Source organism: Cydia amplana, chromosome 4 (genome assembly GCF_948474715.1).
Source record: "Cydia amplana chromosome 4, ilCydAmpl1.1, whole genome shotgun sequence".
NCBI lineage: Eukaryota > Metazoa > Arthropoda > Insecta > Lepidoptera > Tortricidae > Cydia > Cydia amplana.
In genome coordinates, this window is record NC_086072.1 from 6,507,871 (window position 1) to 6,526,647 (window position 18,777).

Sequence of the window (18,777 nt, forward strand, 5' to 3'; positions counted from 1 at the left end):
TTTCATTGAAAAAGGCAATAAAAAGACAAATAAATAACTTATGAACTAAATACATCTATGAATAATACTAAATTAAAACTAACAACCCTAAATATATCTAAAATAAAACAAGGAATATAAAAACTACTGAAAGAGGCCTCCCCGCGCTACCCCTGGCTCAAAGGTGCCCATCACACTCGCTGCGTTACCGCGTTGAATTGCGATGGACAGCCTTTGCACCAGGAAAAACCCGGAGCGCGGGTCAAGGCCCCTTTCTTGCAGGCGGCGACCTACTTCCCTAAGGAAGGTTTTTGCCTCAGTTTAAAATGAGACTTATCATCATCAATATTACAATGGGTTTAGTCCTCTGTGGATGAAGCATTCTCCGTTCTGCCCCCTACTATTATGTTGAAAGCCTAAAGGCTTTCCTCCAGCTTTGTGTAGCTAGGGTATTGTTTAGCCGTCCTTGTCTAACTTTAAGTTATTGCTATACTCTAAGAGCTTAAATAAGTTGAAGCAGTGAGTTGAGAGAACGGACAAGGAACAACTTGATACAACAAGCAAATGTGCCTTACCGGAACGTTTTTTTCCCAGGCGACACGATTAGTTTTATGTCATTTGTAAAATATTCTAACTGCGCGGCCACACACTCGACGAGTGCTATGGGAAGTTGGCAGAGACGTAGTGTTGCCACGTTACTCGTCATGGCCATATTTCCCTATACATATACTGCCATCACTAGTTCCCATACCACTCGTTGAGTGTGTGACCGCGCTATAACTCCTTAATCAGAAGCACTGAAGTACAATCGCACTATGAGGTCATAATTGCGATCGCGGTAGCTGAATAATGTAACGTGAACTGTCCGTAGAGAAATCAAAGCTAACTTATTTTACAATCTTAATCTTAACTTTTCCATGGGTCTGAGTTCTCGATGACATTGCTAATAATGCTAACATTAACTTTATTTCCTCTACAGGTTTTACACCCCCCCGTGCAAGACACCAGATAAAACTTTTTTTCAGGCGAAATTGGATCAAATATGTCTGGCAAGCCAATTTCGTCAGTAGAAAAAGGTGCAAAATGTATATGGTAAACAAATGGTCGCGCCTACATTTTTAAATTTGCCGCCTTCGTGACTAAAAGGGCTTGTCAGAGTAAGTATAACTCTCACGCATTTCCATCATCAGCTCGACGAAAAGCTAACGTTAGAGAGTTGCGCTTATCTGTACCTACCGCGCTGCACTGTCCGTGCGTGACGGATCCACTCAGCGTCGCATTCACGGCAAGTCAAATGTTTAATTTGCTCTATGAATCACGCCATTAAAAACATTTCAAGGGTGTCATCGCGGCACCGATCTCATTGGAGACGTGACCGGCCGCGCGCTGTGTGGCCGCCTGGCCGGCTACCGGACATCGGTATTTCCTGCATTGTTAACGTAGACTAAGCTATTGTGAAGACGAGTAGACCAAATTCAATTTGGTGGGAATAAATTGAATTAAATATTAACTTACGATTGTCCAGGTGTGTTTTATTTTGTTCTGTTGATAGCGTGTGAAGTAAGTCTGTTAGAAAGTTCCTACTGCTGTAATATTATTTCATTTTTTATGAAGCGCGCCGTAATACACAATGAATGAACTTTATCGTGAGGCTAATACGGGATACTGGGATTTTTAAAACAATTATAAAGATTAGTTTTTTGCTTATTTTCCCTTAGATATGATTTCTTACAATATTTTATATTATTTCAGTATACTACTAGGCGTACTAGTAACAATCAATAAATAACTGATTTTGAAACAACAAAAGCAACTCCTGCTAAAATATCTATGTAAGTTCTACGAGGCCTACGGCGTAGCACTCACTACTCGCGACAATCGCGACATAGTTAGCTAGAATGGGTACTCGTACATAATTGGCCAGTCCATCCAACCACAGGCGCTCTAACGCTAAACCACACTCAACTAACTAGTTACCTAGTCAGACATCGCCTTAATTGCTTCCATCATATTGATTGAATTATTACTTCAAATAAAATAAAAAATCTTAACGGAATTAAATTAACTGGCTGCAACTATATGGCATATATTTGTATGAATAATTAACGCGAAAAAAGAAGCCTCTAACTATTTGAAGATATAACACTTTAAACTCTCGCATTTTGTACACATATTTAATTACACAAACATTTTTATTAACTAATTTCGGGTAGTTTAGTGGTGTTTTATTAATATCTCCGTTGACATTTGTTGGGACGTCAGTCTTTCCGTGACCACAGCTGGTGCAACTCAGCTGAAACGTCGGAATTAAAGGTAAAAACAATTAAATTATATCGCGGTAGACCCGTTTGTGTAATTAAATATTTGAAGGTATACAATTTTATTACAACAGCATAATTTGATTGATGCTTAGCTAGTCTTCGATTTGTGTGTTATTAACTGTGTGCGAATGATTTTAGGAAGCGTGGAAGACGTAACATAACATGTTTAATGTTTATATCACTCGTCTATGAGTGTCTCAACTTTCAAGTGATATTTTTTTGAATACAATTCACTACTATAAACTGTGGAATGAACTGTCGCCTGCGGTATTTCCGGACCGATACGACCTTCAAACCTTCAAGAAAAGAGCGTACTCCCATCTTAAAGGCCGGCAACGCGCTTGCAACCCTTCTGGTGTTGCGGGTGTCCATGGGCAGCGGTAATCGCTTACCATCAGGTGATCCGTCTGCTCGTTTGCCTCCTATATCATAAAAAAACATTTGCTGTTTTAGTGTATTTAGTAGGTACATACCAATCAATCTACGAGTAACAATCCATAAACAACGCGTCAAAGAAATTGAAATATTATGAGCGTTTTATCTGTCTCATTCCAATTTTCCATTCAAATGTGGATTTATTTGGTTACGGTACAGAGTCTAATTGTACCTATGTGAGAAAGTGTTACAAAAACATACAAATAAATTATAGTCCGCCTTGTCCGTCTCTCTGCATATATGTTGGTCGAGTTTTTCTTACTTTTTCCTTTAAATACATAACAACAATAAAATTCCAACTTTTATCAAAAATCATTAAAACTTTCTCATGAACCTACCTCTTATTAATAGAGTGATAAGTTCTAATTTTGCTGACTATAAAAAAAATGCTAAAGCTTCATGAGATGCCAAAACATTTCATACCTACCTCTATACTTAAATATACAGGGTGGCCAAATAAGAGGTATACACTTTATTTTTGAAATTTTATTCTATAAAACATAAAAAATATTAAGTATTCCTTGTTAAATATAATATGTAGGGTCAGCAATTACACATGGAAAATAATGTCAGACAAATGTCCACCTCTAGCAGCATGGCAGACGCGAACCCTTTTCATCGCGTTTTTCATCACTTTTTCACACATTTCTGGCGTTATCTCAGCGACAGTGTTTCGAATATTTTGTTTTAATTGCTGAAGGTTCGTTGGCCTATTAGCATAGACACGTCCCTTTAGATAGCCCCACAGAAAAAAGTCAGGAGCTGTTAAATCAGGCGATCTTGGGGGCCAGTCAATGTCACCGTTTCTCGAAATTAATCGACCGGAAAACGTTATTTTTAATGTTTCTATTGTTTTTAATGATTAAAACACGTTGTTCCGTCGTAAAACGCTCCATAATAAATTTGCCGTATCTACACAAACTAATTTTCATGCAATAACTGTCATATTTACCGCCAAAATAAAATGGCGGCAAAAAAAAGTTGTATACCTCTAAGTTGGCCACCTTGTATAAATATTTGGGGACACCTTACCCTGATCGAACTAGACGCAATCTAGCCAAATCTTGTACTATGGGTAGTATGGGTACTATAGTTCGTTTTTTTAGCATTAGAAAGAACTTGAAAGAAGGTAAGCGATCTTGACATGTCTTTTAGTTGAAAAACGCTTTTTAAAAATCAGTAACTATTACTTATGAAAGCAGAAGAATATAAATGATCGTATTAGATTCATAATTGTTACATATTTGCCGTAACTTATTTTTAAAATGTGTTTTTCAATTAAAATACACATCAATATTGTTTACCTTATTTCTAATGCTAAAAAAACGAACTATAGGCGACAAAATACATATTTATAGAAATAACTCAGAAAATAAATATTTGTGATAAACACACAAATAAATGCCTAGTTCGTAGGCAGGGTCACTACCGACCAGGCTAGGAGGCCGCTATTACGAGGCTAAATATAGTACCCCAAAGAAGGCTCATCTCATTACAAGCGGTTGTCTAATATTTGTTATAGGGCTCCGGGAGCCGCAAGTGCCCATTGTGCGCAAACGGGAGCCTCTTGCAGGCAGAGTATGATGATGATCAGGGACAAGTAAATTATTAGGACTGCTAGTGCTTCAATATTTAATTTTAATTTTTACAAATACATAATACAAATAACTTTATTTTGCATGAAATATGGCACATAAGAAAAGAAAGTATATGGAAGGTATGATATGGTATGTTATGGTGGTGGTGGTGATGTGGCATATGGTGGACGGTGGTGATGGTGGTTTAATATGTTTCAAAGCTCTTATGAGCCATGTTGCTTGATTTAAATAAATACAAGTACAATACTATACATGAACGAACAACAACTCATATTTGTGCAGCTTTACTTACTTAAATCCATAATGTTTAACTTTGGTATATAGACGACTATAGATACAGTGCTAAGAATAAATGTGTTGTGAATTAACATTAACGTGAGATATGCTTAGCCTAATTTGTATTTTCGATTGAATTTTCAATCGAGCGAATTTTATGCACTAATTGGTTGGTTGGTTCTGTACTGATTCGGAACTGAAACTAGTGACATTACTTCAACTGGCGCCTATAGGTACTCGTAGGTAGAGCAACGATTGACTCTTTTTATTACTTACTTGTCTGTGACATGGTAAACATTGTAGCCAGTAATAGGCATCAGCTAACAGCTGAGCTTGCATCCTGCTATGGATTACAGTAAAATTTTATGTGGATACTTACCTTCTCAACTCAAAATGACTCAAGCTCAAGGTAACTAGATAGGTACTTTGTACTAAGTACGAGTCTACAGACACCCCGCTATCAAACAAATTGAAAGGTGTGCAAATTATAGGTATATTAAAACGTACTTTACCCGGGTAATCTTGAAATGATTTCCAGTCAATGCAATAGACACGGCGTTTTGAATAGTTAGCGAAGTCTGTTATCGAGAGTGATCTGGAGTAGGTACTAGTTTTTTCCGCATTTACATGTGTTATGTGCATACGTAGGTATATATGTCAGACCATGTACAGCGAATGCCTTTGTACTGTTTTAATAAAAGCAAAATAGTAAATCATTTATGGCACTTTTATACATCATCAACTTAATATGAAGAGCCTGACTCTTGTCGGTGTCGGTGGAGTACTATGGTGGAGCTGTTGCGTCCTGATGTGCCTGTACGTTGACTTTTTCTTTAGCTAGGTCCATAAAGGCGCGTCTCGGTCTTCTCTGTGGCTCCTTTTTTCTAGTGTATTTTAAATAACGCTAAAACCTATCTTACCAAAGTTTTGACCTTAGGAGAAAGCAGAGTAGGTAGGTAGGTTCACACTTATTTATTCCATGCTTCGTTTAAATTCGATTAGAAGCGCAACATAAATTTAATCAAATTGTTGTTCTACCGCCCATTAATATATCAAAACTCATTTAGATTTATCGCTCTTACATCAGCCTACCCCCATGCATCCTTAAAATAGTGTGTAATTGGTGACACCAAAGTTAATACCCGACAACCCCGAAAGGTGTTCGCTCGCGAGCTGCGCCCCGCCCGCGGGTAAACGGCGCTCAATTTAACCATTTCTCTATATTAATTACCAAAACAGCCCCAACGAAGCCGTTGCACATAAATAACAAAAAATGACAAGTACCCAACACCCGCCCGTCACGGGGTCTGATTCGGCCGATTACATTTGTACCCTCCTTTCTTTAAGCTTAAACTAGAGAAAGGCGATTTATCACATATTAAATTTTAACAGTTTAGAATCATGCGCTATGCAAAACCCATAAAATATGTAGTTTATAGCGCGTTGAAAGATATCACCTGCCGGTCGGTGTGAACAGCGGAGTTGGTTTGGAAGGAGAATAGCTTTATGCAAATTAGATAAAAACAAATTGATACTAAGTTACCTATTTAAGTAGTTCTCACATGTATGTTGGACGTTGGTACCTAATAGGTACCTATATATATTATAGTATAAGCAATCTCTGCGTTGTCGAGGAAATTACCAAAAAGGTGACTTTTTTTATTAATGGTATCGTCGATCAAGTTTGTTTTGAGGATCTGTATGGATCTGTATGGGACCCATTGGCTTAAAGCAATACAAAAGTCACAAAACTCACAAATGATGGTCAAAGTCTGGCACCTGCACTTTACTAACGTAACGCCTCTAACAAAATGACAATACACCGTGACGTCACCATGTACCTAACGTTGGAACTTGGAAGCCGTTTCGGTGGAAAACAAGTAAATTGCGATTTTGTCGGTGAAATATTGCGTTTATCTATCTAATCTATCTATCTAATACCTTTAAACGAGCAATTCTTGTTTATTTATTTATATATATTATATTTCGGGGATCTCGGAAACGGCTCTAACGATTTCGATGAAATTTGGTATATAGGGGGTTTCGGGGGCGAAAAATCGATCTAGCTAGGTCTTATCTCTGGAAAAACGCTAATTTTTGAGTTTTTGTATGTTTTCCGAGCAAAGCTCGGTCTCCCAGATTTGTATATTATGTTGTATATTTTTTTTTATTAAATGTAAGGAATCGAATGGTACCACTAAATTTTCCTATTTAGAAGTTTAAAAAAAACCTAACTTAGGTACTATATTCGTTAGTTATGTTTTTGGACTAGAATAGGAAGCGCCTGCCTCGTCACGCGTAACAAGCATAACAGCGATTGAAAAACCTGTTTGAGTAAGGTATAAACATTTATTATGTAAGATTAGTTACCTACACTAAAAACATGAATGAATGAGAGGTTTTACGGTCTATGCCTATTCTACATTTTCTTCAGCTTTTCATTATTTGTTTATATTTTTTATTCATGTTTACTCCTCTTAGTCACCTGATCAAAATTGGCAATTAAGTATTCCATCTGGATCTACGATACAAGGTAAAAAGTTTAGTTGTACCTACCTATATGGAAGTATACATATTTAGTTTAAGGTATACCTATATGCCTACATATTATGACGATCAGGTGTTATATTTTTTTCTGTTTTTATCAAAAAGTAGATAGGTATTTATTGAAGAAAATGAATCATGACAATCATAAATATATCTTGCTTTAACAATCAATAGGTATATTTAATTATAAATAGCGAAGGATATATATTAATATATCTGATCAAATTAAATGTAATGAGCGAAAAAATAATTACGCATACACAACAATTTATATTCACTAAGTAGGTGTAAACAACTAGATAAGGTTTTCCTAAGTTAAACCATTTCTGGTTGCAAACAGACAAAATCATGCATTTGACTGAAAGATTCAGCCTAAAATGTAATTAGTTACTCGTACTCGTATTTTCAAACGATCCTACCGTGGTCGAAACGGCAAATGAAAATATGCATCACTAAAGCTATTCCCAAAAGGTAATGTGAACTGTACTGGTGGCAGCAACAGAGGCAGATGCGATGGCCACATCGCCGCACACAACGCCAGCACATCTGGCCTGTACCCCGGCATGCTCACCGGACCGTCGCTGACACTCACTTCCATAGGGTCCTCATGAGAATCCAGAGCACACGGTCTTTCCACATCACTTTTTAACAAACTGTCTATCATGAAGGACGTATTCGGTTTTATTTTCGGAACTGTGAGGTTCAGCTCTGGCGCCGCTTGTGTTTCAAGAGCTGGCAGCGGGGGTACCCGACTGAGTAGCATATGATTCAAATTGAACAGCGTCGTCAACTCTGACGATGAATTTTCTTCCTGTAGCTTGAACCGCTTGCGTCTTCTCAGCAGTGAGCCGTTTTCAAACATGTCGAAGGCCTGCGGATGCAGCGTCCAGTAGGCACCCTTGCCGGGACGATCCGGGCGGCGCGGCACCTTCACGAAGCAGTCGTTGAAGGAGAGATTGTGACGCAGTGAATTCTGCCAGCGCTGCGTATTCCGCCGGTAGAACGGAAAGCGGTCGGTGATGAATCGGTAGATTTCCGAGAGTGGCAGCATCCGTTCCGGGGAGCTCCAAATGGCCATAGCGGTTAAAGAGATGTAGGAGTATGGTGGTTTGTGTTCGCCATAGGATTCGCGCGACGGTCGCGGCATGGTCGAGCGCTGTGACCGCGGCGCGCGGGCGTGTCGGCCGGGCGGGGCCTACGCCGCTCCGCCTTCCCTCCCCGCAGATATGATAACGAGGATGCCACTCGTCGAAACCGCATCTCCCTCTTAGGTACTATCATTACCGGCGTGATTGACTACTTACCTTTTGCTTGTTAAATACCTATCTTTCTACGTGCGTAGATCGTAATGTGGGCAGGTTATGTGCATCCCACGCTGCATGCATTTTCAAGGGCCTATACTTAATGAAATATGTACGTATTAAAAATCACTGGAACATTTTAACGAATAACAAGATTCATTTTTGTCTTATTTTTGGGAAATAGAATTGAACTCAACTTTTGTTTCGAATCCAAGCAGTTATTTTTCATGCATTTATGTAACCATATCTACTTGCGCCATCTAGCGGCGAGTAGCGGTTTTTCGTCTAACCAAAATGCGTTACCTAATGTCTGATAAAATTGCCAAAATCCCTAACAAGCTATTTAATCATTAAGATTAATTCGTTAAATCTTTGGGAACATAAGAGGGTGATTGACGCGTGGCGTTAGGCTAAGGCTTAATATCACATATTTCAATTACTGATCCTATTTCAAGCCACACCCGGTATAAGTGGTGCACCGGAGCAACGCAAAAATTAATCCGCATTCTACAATCAGTTTATTGGTAGCATTTATTTTTTTACCTTTAAGAGGGTCAGTTAACGTAAAATTGCTAAAAACATAAATGCCTCGTTTATAACAAGTCCTACCTAAATTCCATGACGACAAATATTATGTTGCCAAATTATACTTAATCTTTAAGACTTTTTATTTTACGGTAACACTGTGTCAATTAAAGTACATATGCAGTGGCATCAAATATGTATGTACATATTTGTAAAAATAAAAAAATTAAATTTCTTTAACAGTATTTATTTGTATAAATATCAATTTTACACATGATCAAGATTACATATTAACAATTGTACAATTTTCGAAAAATCTCAAGGTGCGGAATTGGAGGTAATGACAAGTTTTAATTATACTATTAGCTAAAAAATGTTGTTGCGGCAGCTGGCTTACAACTTGCCAGTTAACTCTGGGACGGCCTTGAACAAATCAGCGACCAGACCATAGTCAGATACCTGGAACAAAAGGCACATCGTAAAATGTCTATATTTATATAGGGAGGGCCATTGCGCTAGTTTTCGTCCATGCTCATAGAGAAAAAAAATACATAGTGCTCACTCCATACATCAGTTCAGACTATTAATTTCAGTGTCTACATCTAGCATCGAGTAGCGGAACTATCAGTACTGCTACTTGACAATAGATGTAGCACCGACCGGAAAGTCTTATCTCAACAGCATAAGACTTTCCGGTCGGTGGCGACATCTATTGTCAAGTAGCAGTACTGATAGTTCCGCTACTCGATGCTAGATGCTAATAGTCTTTTTGGTACTAAAACTGATCTATGGAGTGAGCACTCTATGTATTTTTTTCTCTATGTCCATGCTCTAGTTTTCATCCACTTGACAGATTACCAAATAATAGTGTGGCAGAGTGGCGCAGGCTGGTGCAGGACAAAGTGCGCGATTTCGAGGAGCAACGTAAAGTTGACCGCTAAGCGCGACGAGCTGAAAACGCGCCAGCCTGCTCCCATTCACTACCACTACGTGGCTGGTGTCCTCACGTGCCCTCAATGTGCGCGGGGGTTCACCTCGAAGATCGGCTACGTCAGCCTTGGAGGATATAATCAAACGGAGACGCCATGTCTGTAATTTTCTGTACAAAACAGTCTGCCGATTTTTGCGAGGGAGGGGAACGTCAAATGTATGCGTAACGTAAAAATAGCCATGTCAGATAAACGTCAGTCCATACATTGTGTATGACCGTTGGCCGCCTATTTTCGACAGAGGGGAAAGCCTGTTAATGGCTACTCCGTTTAGTTGTATCCTCCAAGACGTCAGCCATCTTCGGGCGCACGAGCGCCGAGCAAACTAGGAGTCGTAGTGGTCGCCATGGCCGAAATCGGCCGGAAGGATCATCATCATCAAGAGCACTAAAATAAAAATTAGAATATAAACCTGGAAAATGGGTGCTTCAGGGTCTTTGTTGATGGCGACGATGGTCTTGGAGTCCTTCATGCCAGCGAGATGCTGGATGGCGCCGCTGATGCCCACAGCGATGTATAGGTCCTGTGCGATACAACACATTAGGTTATGTTATCTCGATTAATAACAAAATATCTGGGAGACCGAGCTTTGTTCGGAAAACATATAAGAACTCAAAAATGCGCGTTTTCCCGGAGATAAGACCTAGCTAGAGCGATTCTTCGCCCCCGAAAATCCCCATATAGCAAATTTCATCGAAATCTTTAGAGCCGTTTCCGAGATCCCCGAAATATATATACATATAAATAAATAAATATACAAGAATTGCTCATTTAAAGGTATAAGATAGGATAAAACCAACAAAAAAATACATATTTACTTTTAATAATTATTATCGATTTTGTATGTCTGCTAATAAATGGCTATAGTGGAAAGAATTCACAGTAAACCACATTTGTAGTGTTGCAAGAATCACTTACTAATGTTGGGTTGGCTAATTCTGAAAATCATCCATATTGTCAAGGCCAATTACAGAATTATCTGACATTCATAAACAATTTAGAATTATTCTTATACACCTTATTCTTAAAACTGATGATTTTCGAAGGTCCAAGTTTGTTCTAAAAAGAAAAATGAGGTTGATTGGCTCTATATTATACTTACTGGGGCAACAATCTTGCCAGTCTGGCCAATCTGCAGGTCGTTGGGCACGAAGCCAGCGTCGACAGCCGCGCGGGAGGCTCCCACGGCAGCGTTCAGCTTGTCAGCTAGGTCATACAGGAGCTTGAAGTTGTCGCCCGACTTCAGACCACGGCCTGAGAAGTTATATTATAAGGTTAGAAATACACAATATGGATGACTTTGTCAGCATTGATTTATGGTTTAGCTTGGCCTAGCCTGTATCATGTTTGACCCCTAATGTGTCCATGGCTGGCTCTACTGTCATGCACACAGGCAATACCATAATTAAAATGAACATATACATTTAATTCTAGTTATGATTATTTATAAAAAAAAATTAACATATTTAACATTATATATTTTGTTATGTAATTCATAATCATTGTCTAGTTAAAACAAGTAGACTTTGCCAAATCATTCTCAATGTCATAATATTTGTTTGCAGTTGAAACGCAAAGTGATGAAGATATCCACTAGGTATATCCATTTTGAATTGCCTAATTAAGAAAATCACATACAAAAATTTAAGTAAAGATGAAAAGTTTTTTATACCTCCAGACACAATATTCTTAGCGCTGGTAAGCTCGGGCCTGTCCGATTTGGAGAGCTCCTGTGACACCCACTGGACCAAGTCAGTCTTATAGTCCCCTTCAGGAGCCTTCTCCACAGCAGCGGAGCCTCCTTCTAGGGAATCAGGGGGGAAGGCAGTGCCTCGCACAGTGATGACTTTAATTGCATCCTTGGCTTCAAGTGTCAGCACTGCATTTCCAGCATAGATGGTCCTCACAAATGTATTAGCGTCCTTGACACCAATTATGTCAGTGATTGGCGACACATCCAGCTTGGCCGCTACTCGCGGAAGCACAGCCTTTCCAATGGCAGTGGCTGGGGCCAAGATGTGCGTAAAGTTGAACTGTTTCTGAGTTGCAAGGATAAGAGGAGTGAGTGATTCCGCAGTAAAGCCTTTGAATGCCTCACTCTCAGCTACAAGGACCTTGGAAATACCACCGGCCTTGGCAATCTTCTCGGCTGCCTGTAAATTATAACAAAAAATATGCTTATTACCTAGCACCAGTATTGTAATGTGTATTTATCTCACAAGAAATGTAAAATTAATTACTATGATAATGTTTACTTAACCTAATAGTGCTTTTTGGTACTTACTGGACCACATTTAGTGCCTGCAACTAGTACTGAAATATCTCCACCGATTTTCTTGGCTGCGCTCAAGGCATTCTGGGTAACTGCAGATAACGCCTCATTATTGTGTTCGGCGATGACCAACGTGCTCTGTAATCTACGCAACTAGAAACAAGCATTAAGTAATACATTAGTACCTTCATAATGATTTGATTATCAAATTAATCTTTGAACTCTTATCGATCAATTTAGAGGATATTTATTCAAAACTACTGTTAGATTACCTGGGTAGAATACAACAAATGCCTTGCAGATGGCGAAAACATTTTGCCAGCCAGTATTAAACAAATTTTAATAAAATACCACTCAATGAAAAATAAATTCTAAAAAGGTTACAAAGTCCACTGTGTATCTGCCAGTGCCAACCAGCCAGTTAGAGATACGAAACAATAAACTGTCAAATTTAGATTCACTGTGTAGTTTTTATAAGTGGCTTAAACAGTTGGATATTATTTTTTTTATTTTAAGCTGTGTCCAGACGAGACAATTTTTCGCCAATCTGATGAAATTGTTCGATCAAATCAGGACGTGCGGACGCAAACGCCGATTATGACCGATATTACCGATAAAATGGGGTGCGGATGCAAGAATACCAATTTGTGACGCTAGTATTTTCGTTTTGGAGAACTTTTTTAACTTTGAGGGCTCAAATATCACTAATTATTTTTCTGATCAAATCTGTCGATTTGCCCAGCCCGTCTGGACACAGCTTGACACAGCTTTATGTTGCTATAAAATCTTAAAATCCTCAAGACATGGAACATAGAAAACTAACTTGATTCAATCACTGTCACCGGTGTCATCTGTCACAAATGTCAGTCTCCTATCCCCTCCCTTCAATATCTCGCTCGTTCTGATTTACAAGTTCAAGTAGAATGTAATTGGATCATTCGGCTATCATTTGTCTTAATTACTGCTAATTAACTATTTCTTTGACATAAAAACAAATATAAACCATATCATTACCATTTAGTAAGTAACTGATTACGTTACCTTTGAGTACAAGTGTTAATACTGATTGAAAAAAATTCACAAGTGAAATAAAATAAGTCTTGTTTTACTTTTGTTATAATAAAATGTCGTCGTTGCCGATTGTATCTATAACAAGAAGAGAAACTTTCAGCTCTTGCCACCGCTTACACAGGTACTGGTATATTATTTCACGTATTTCCTTTATTCCATGAACAAAGTAACGAGAGTCGAGTCAGCTAAGTTTATTTACTTGTTGCTGTCAGCACAAAATCGTTATTTCTGTTGGACGATATTACATCTTCTGCCATGGGGTTAAGGTTTATTTTTTATTGTAAGTACGTAAGTTATGACACGTGAATAAATCGCAAGTCCATTGTGTTTTAAATGACCGAATATTACTGATGTACATTACAGGGATGTTGCGAACATCCGCATCCGCATCCGCAACCGCGGAACTTCCGCATTATTTTCAACATCCGCATCTGCATCCGCATCCGCATAAAATCGATGCGGAGCTTATGCGGATGCGGATGTCGAACAAGTCTGTACAGGAACGTCTTAGCGGCGGCGTAAGTGCTAGGTAATTTCGTCATTACCTATAACGAAATCGTGTAGATCCAGAAAAGTCGGCCAATTTACTGTTTATTAAATATAACGCACCTATATTCTTGCTCAAATACTAAACGTTTCGTTTTTTTAATAAAAAAATACTAAAAATGTAATATTTGACGTTTTCTAAGTACCTAATCTTGACATCCGCATCCGCATCCGCATCCGCGGATGTGAGCCTTTAAATATCCGCATCCGCGGATGTCAAAAAATCTGCATCCGCAACATCCCTGGTACATTACATACTTTCAAGTATAAGAAAATATTATTTGCAAGTCTGTCTATAAATCAAACACAAATCAAGAAAATTATTAACAATATTTTAGATAAAGATGTTAAAACAAAGTTAAAGTAGTTTTTTGTACCCTGATCAATTCAGCGAAGTATAAACACATTATGACCTATTTTCTCAGATGAATGTTATTACTAACGAAATCATTGCTTTTTTTACAGTCCATTTTTAAGTGACGAGGACAATAAGAAACTTTACGGCAAGTGTAATAACCCAAATGGCCATGGGCACAACTATGTTGGTAAGTAATGTTTGCTTTTCATTTAAGTTACAGCTGCAGCTAGCAGTTACACCTGTGCTTCTAACAGCAGAGCTTGTAGAACAGGCACAACTGAACAGGAACAGGCACTTCACAACACGGCTATTCTTACAATATGAAGTAGATAATTAATATCAATCCAATTTATTTTTTCATAAGGATTTTAAATTCAGCCCAAACCAAACAAATCACATATTCTATAAAGTATTTATGTAACCTTAAAGTTACATCTTATTGAACAACTCCAAAACTTTGTTAATAATATGAAAACATAGCATAATCATTTTGATCAATTTAAGATCTTGTTATAAAGAATTTTCAATTCAACCTATATTCTTACTTTTGAATAGTTCGTCTTCTTTCCAGTTGTATCATCATTGCTGAGGGTTGTGATTACCTCAGACGCTTTAGCACCACTTTCTTCCAAGCACTCAAGAATTGCACATTTTCTCTTACAGTTCTGGTGACAGTGAAAGGTCCAGTAGATGCTCACACCGGGATGGTGATGAACATCCATGACCTCAAGCAGTACATGAAGGAGGCCATCATGGACCCCCTGGACCACAAGAACTTGGATCAGGATGTGCCTTATTTTAAGACAGTGGTAAGGAAAAATATAATTGTGAATTAAGTTACTTATCTTAATTAAAATAGGTAAATCATATGTGAACTACGCTGTTACATTAATTCGGCCAGAACTAAAAGCCTGAAGAATAATAAAAGTAAATTAAAACTTATGCACTGAGTCTAAACATTGCACAATAAGTTGCAACTTTAAATTTCATGGCCATACTTATGCAAATCGAAATATTAATTGCTTCTAACATAGTTGCCTAATAGTTTTCTAATTACTTTCTGTATAAAATAATTAACCTAATAACTCAATTAAGGATTTCGTTGTGTGATCCATTTTCGAAAACTTTTGGCTGTGGCGGCGATATTGGCGTTATTCGGCCAGTATTCGTTGCGGATGGCACGCCTAACGTTAGAAACGTTGATGACACGCTTGTTGTGCCATCCGCATCGATACGGTTATTCAATAGATAAGTGACATATTTTTTTTTTTGGAATTTTCAGGTCAGCACCACAGAAAATTTAGCAATTTACATCTGGGACCATCTTCAGAAAGTAATGGAAAAGCCTTCTCTATTGCATGAAGTGAAAATATTAGAAACTGAGAAGAACCACGTGGTTTACCGCGGCGGCTCCACTTACCCGCGCAAGAAACACGAGAACTCCAGCCTACATTCCAGCCGCCACCACAATGTGTCCTCGGATTCAGATTGATTGAGAAATCAAAATAATGTGACATTATAAATCTATATCAAGAAATATTGTCATTTTTATGTTGTGCTTATAATTGTTAGAATAAAAAACTAACAAATAATTATCTGATTTATCATAATTTTTGCAATTCCCAATAGTATAGATTCTATATTCCTTTGATTTTGAGTTTGGTTGACCAACAACAAATACTTGGTTGGTTGACAAATTTTGATTATTGAGTAGATAAATACATAAAATGGCTTTCAATATGCAGTTGCCAAAACTTTGATGTAGAAACCCAACCAAGTATATATGCATTGGTCTTCTCTTCCCAGAGTGTCACTTGCCTACGTCACAATAACATTGCCACTTTATTTCAACATAACATGTTACATGGGTACATTATATCTATAGTTAATAAGTTAATTTATTTCTTTATAATTTAATAATTTTCATTTATATGTATTTTATCTTAAATTTTACAATAACACGTCATTTTTAATTATTCGTTAGCAATATCTTCCGATTCACAAAAGGAATTTCAGACGTTCGGGTAATTCTGTTTACACTACTGGCAACACAGGATAGCGCTATCACATTTGACAATCCGCCATTTTGTCCCTGACCGACCGTCCTTGTCGAACGCGTGTTAATTGTTATTTCCTTCTCGCTCAGTGTCAGCAGTCGCAGTGTTTTCCAAACTTTTCACGTCGTAAGCTTCGTAATTAATAGGCCGGTTACTAAACTTTAAATTGTTCGAGAGCATCACATTATATCCTACAGTATATTTGTGTTTGGAATATAATAGAACACTATTTTGTGAATGTATGTGTAAAGTAATCTCTAAAAAATATATTGAGATTTTTGGAAAAAAAAATTTTAAAAATTTAGTTTTTAAAAAGATGTAAACATCAAATTCTACAGTAGCGATTTTTTGTTCAAAAGGCATAACTAAATATTTTACACTGTAAGTAAAATATGCACCACTTTTTTAGTGGTGCATACGTCACGAGCAATAAAAATGTTTGAAATAAATAATTACAATACAACATTAATTAAACACTTGGTGATTTTCCACTATATTGTTACGCCAATTATTCTACTCAATCTAATAAAATAAAAAACCAGGGGATTTTATTTTTACTATTTTTTAAACAATTATAACGTATTTTACCCCACGCGCATTAATTCTACAGTATATTTTTTTAATGCACCATACAGCCTGTAATTAATGTTATCACAACGTCAAAGAATCTCCTATTAATACAATGAGCTTTTGTCACAATTGTAAAAATGGCTATCGTTAAATTATTTAAATGATCGGCGCGGGGCGGGAGGGGAAGCGATGGCGATACCTCAAGGCCGCACGGCCGCAAAGCAACGGATTGGATAGGATGAAGGTATCTTAGGGCGGTTACAGAGTAGCGTTTTATACGAGTGTACGCGTACAGTCACCAGCAATTAAATGTCTGCTAGTGCACGAAAATACTAACGACCTTTTTTCCTACGTCCAGTTGACCTAAGTTTAAAATGTATAAATTGCGAAACTTGTAACGACATGTGTCCCACGTTTAGCTGACCTAAGTTTAAAAAGTCTACCGTACCGCGAAGAAATTCAAAGGTGTATGTGAAGTCCCCAATCCGCATTGGGCTAGCGTGGGGACTGCCGTACGAAACTGATAATTTTATTTAACATCACGAATTTTGGTCGTTCATGAACTGTCAAAAGTGACGTTTCTTCATATAAAAACGTCACTTTTGACACTTGTATGGATGGGATATGTCAGTGTCAAACAAGTGACTAAAGTGACGTTTTTTTTAGAAACGTCACTTGACACTTGTATGGATGGGATGTTAGGGTCAAACAAGTGAGAAAGGTGACGTGTTTTTAAGAAACGTCACTCTTGACACTTGTATGGATGGGATATGTCAGTGTCAAACAAGTGACAAAAGTGACTTTTTTTAAAGAAACGTCACTTTTGACAAGTATGGATGGGCTATGTCAGTGTCAAACAAGTGACAAAAGTGGCGTTTTTGAAGAAACGTCACTCTTGACACTTGTATGGATGGGATATGTCAGTGTCAAACAAGTGACAAAAGTGACGTTTTTTATGAAACGCCACTATTGACACTTGTATGGATGGGATATATCGGTGTCAAACAAGTGACAAAAGTGACATTTTTTTTTTAAAGAAACGTCACTTTTACATGTATGGATGGGATATGTCAGTGTCAAACAAGTGACAAAAGTGACTTTTTTTTAAAGAAACGTCACTTTTGACATGTATGGATGGGCTATGTCAGTGTCAAACAAGTGACAAAAGTGACGTTTTTGAAGAAACGTCACTCTTGACACTTGTATGGATGGGATATGTCAGGGTCAAACAAGTAAGAAAAGTGACGTTTGTTTTTAAGAAACGTCACTTGTATGGATGGGATATGTCGGTGTCAAACAAGTGACAAAAGTGACTTTTTTTAAAGAAACGTCATTTTTGACATGTAAGGATGGGATATGTCAGTGTCAAACAAGTGACAAAAGTGACTTTTTTATTTAAAGAAACGTCACTTTTGACATGTATGGATGGGCTATGTCAGTGTCAAACAAGTGACAAAAGTGACTTTTTTTTTAAGAATCGTCACTTTTGACACTTGTTGACACTGATATATCCCATCCATACAAGTGTCAATAGTGGCGTTTCATAAAAAACGTCACTTTTGTCACACGAAAATACTAACGACCTTTTTTCCTACGTCCAGTTGACCTAAGTTTAAAATGTATAAATTGCGAAACTTGTAACGACACGTGTCCCACGTTTAGCTTACCTAAGTTTAAAAAGTCTACCGTACCGCGAAGAAATACAAAGGTGTATGTGAAGTCCCCAACCGCATTGGGCTAGCGTGGGGACTACCGTACGAAACTGATAATTTTATTTAACATCACGATTTTTGGTCGTTCATGAACTGTCAAAAGTGACGTTTCTTCAAATAAAAACGTCACTTTTGACACTTGTATGGATGGGATATGTCAGTGTCAAACAAGTGACTAAAGTGACGTTTTTTTTTAGAAACGTCACTTGACACTTGTATG

General features: G+C 37.7%; 3 protein-coding genes across 3 annotated transcripts; 1 reads left to right on the top strand and 2 right to left on the bottom strand.

The window, feature by feature from the left end:
• Nucleotides 1-7,567: 7,567 nt before the first annotated feature.
• On the bottom strand, nucleotides 7,568-8,477 carry LOC134647586 (fork head domain-containing protein FD4-like). The gene has a single exon (XM_063501942.1). The coding sequence runs from the start codon at nucleotides 8,301-8,303 to the stop codon at nucleotides 7,572-7,574; it is 732 nt and encodes a 243-aa protein (XP_063358012.1). The 5' UTR covers nucleotides 8,304-8,477; the 3' UTR covers nucleotides 7,568-7,571.
• Nucleotides 8,478-9,219: 742 nt separating this feature from the next.
• LOC134663139 (electron transfer flavoprotein subunit alpha, mitochondrial) lies at nucleotides 9,220-12,675 on the bottom strand. Its single transcript, XM_063519482.1, has 6 exons — nucleotides 12,516-12,675; nucleotides 12,256-12,396; nucleotides 11,644-12,124; nucleotides 11,074-11,225; nucleotides 10,384-10,494; nucleotides 9,220-9,441 (listed from the first exon to the last, which is right to left on the bottom strand). The coding sequence occupies exons 1-6, from the start codon at nucleotides 12,555-12,557 to the stop codon at nucleotides 9,376-9,378; spliced, it is 993 nt and encodes a 330-aa protein (XP_063375552.1). The 5' UTR covers nucleotides 12,558-12,675; the 3' UTR covers nucleotides 9,220-9,375.
• Nucleotides 12,676-13,269: 594 nt separating this feature from the next.
• LOC134647587 (6-pyruvoyl tetrahydrobiopterin synthase) lies at nucleotides 13,270-15,806 on the top strand. The gene is made up of 4 exons (XM_063501943.1): nucleotides 13,270-13,435; nucleotides 14,326-14,405; nucleotides 14,882-15,027; nucleotides 15,501-15,806. The coding sequence occupies exons 1-4, from the start codon at nucleotides 13,368-13,370 to the stop codon at nucleotides 15,708-15,710; spliced, it is 504 nt and encodes a 167-aa protein (XP_063358013.1). The 5' UTR covers nucleotides 13,270-13,367; the 3' UTR covers nucleotides 15,711-15,806.
• Nucleotides 15,807-18,777: the final 2,971 nt, after the last annotated feature.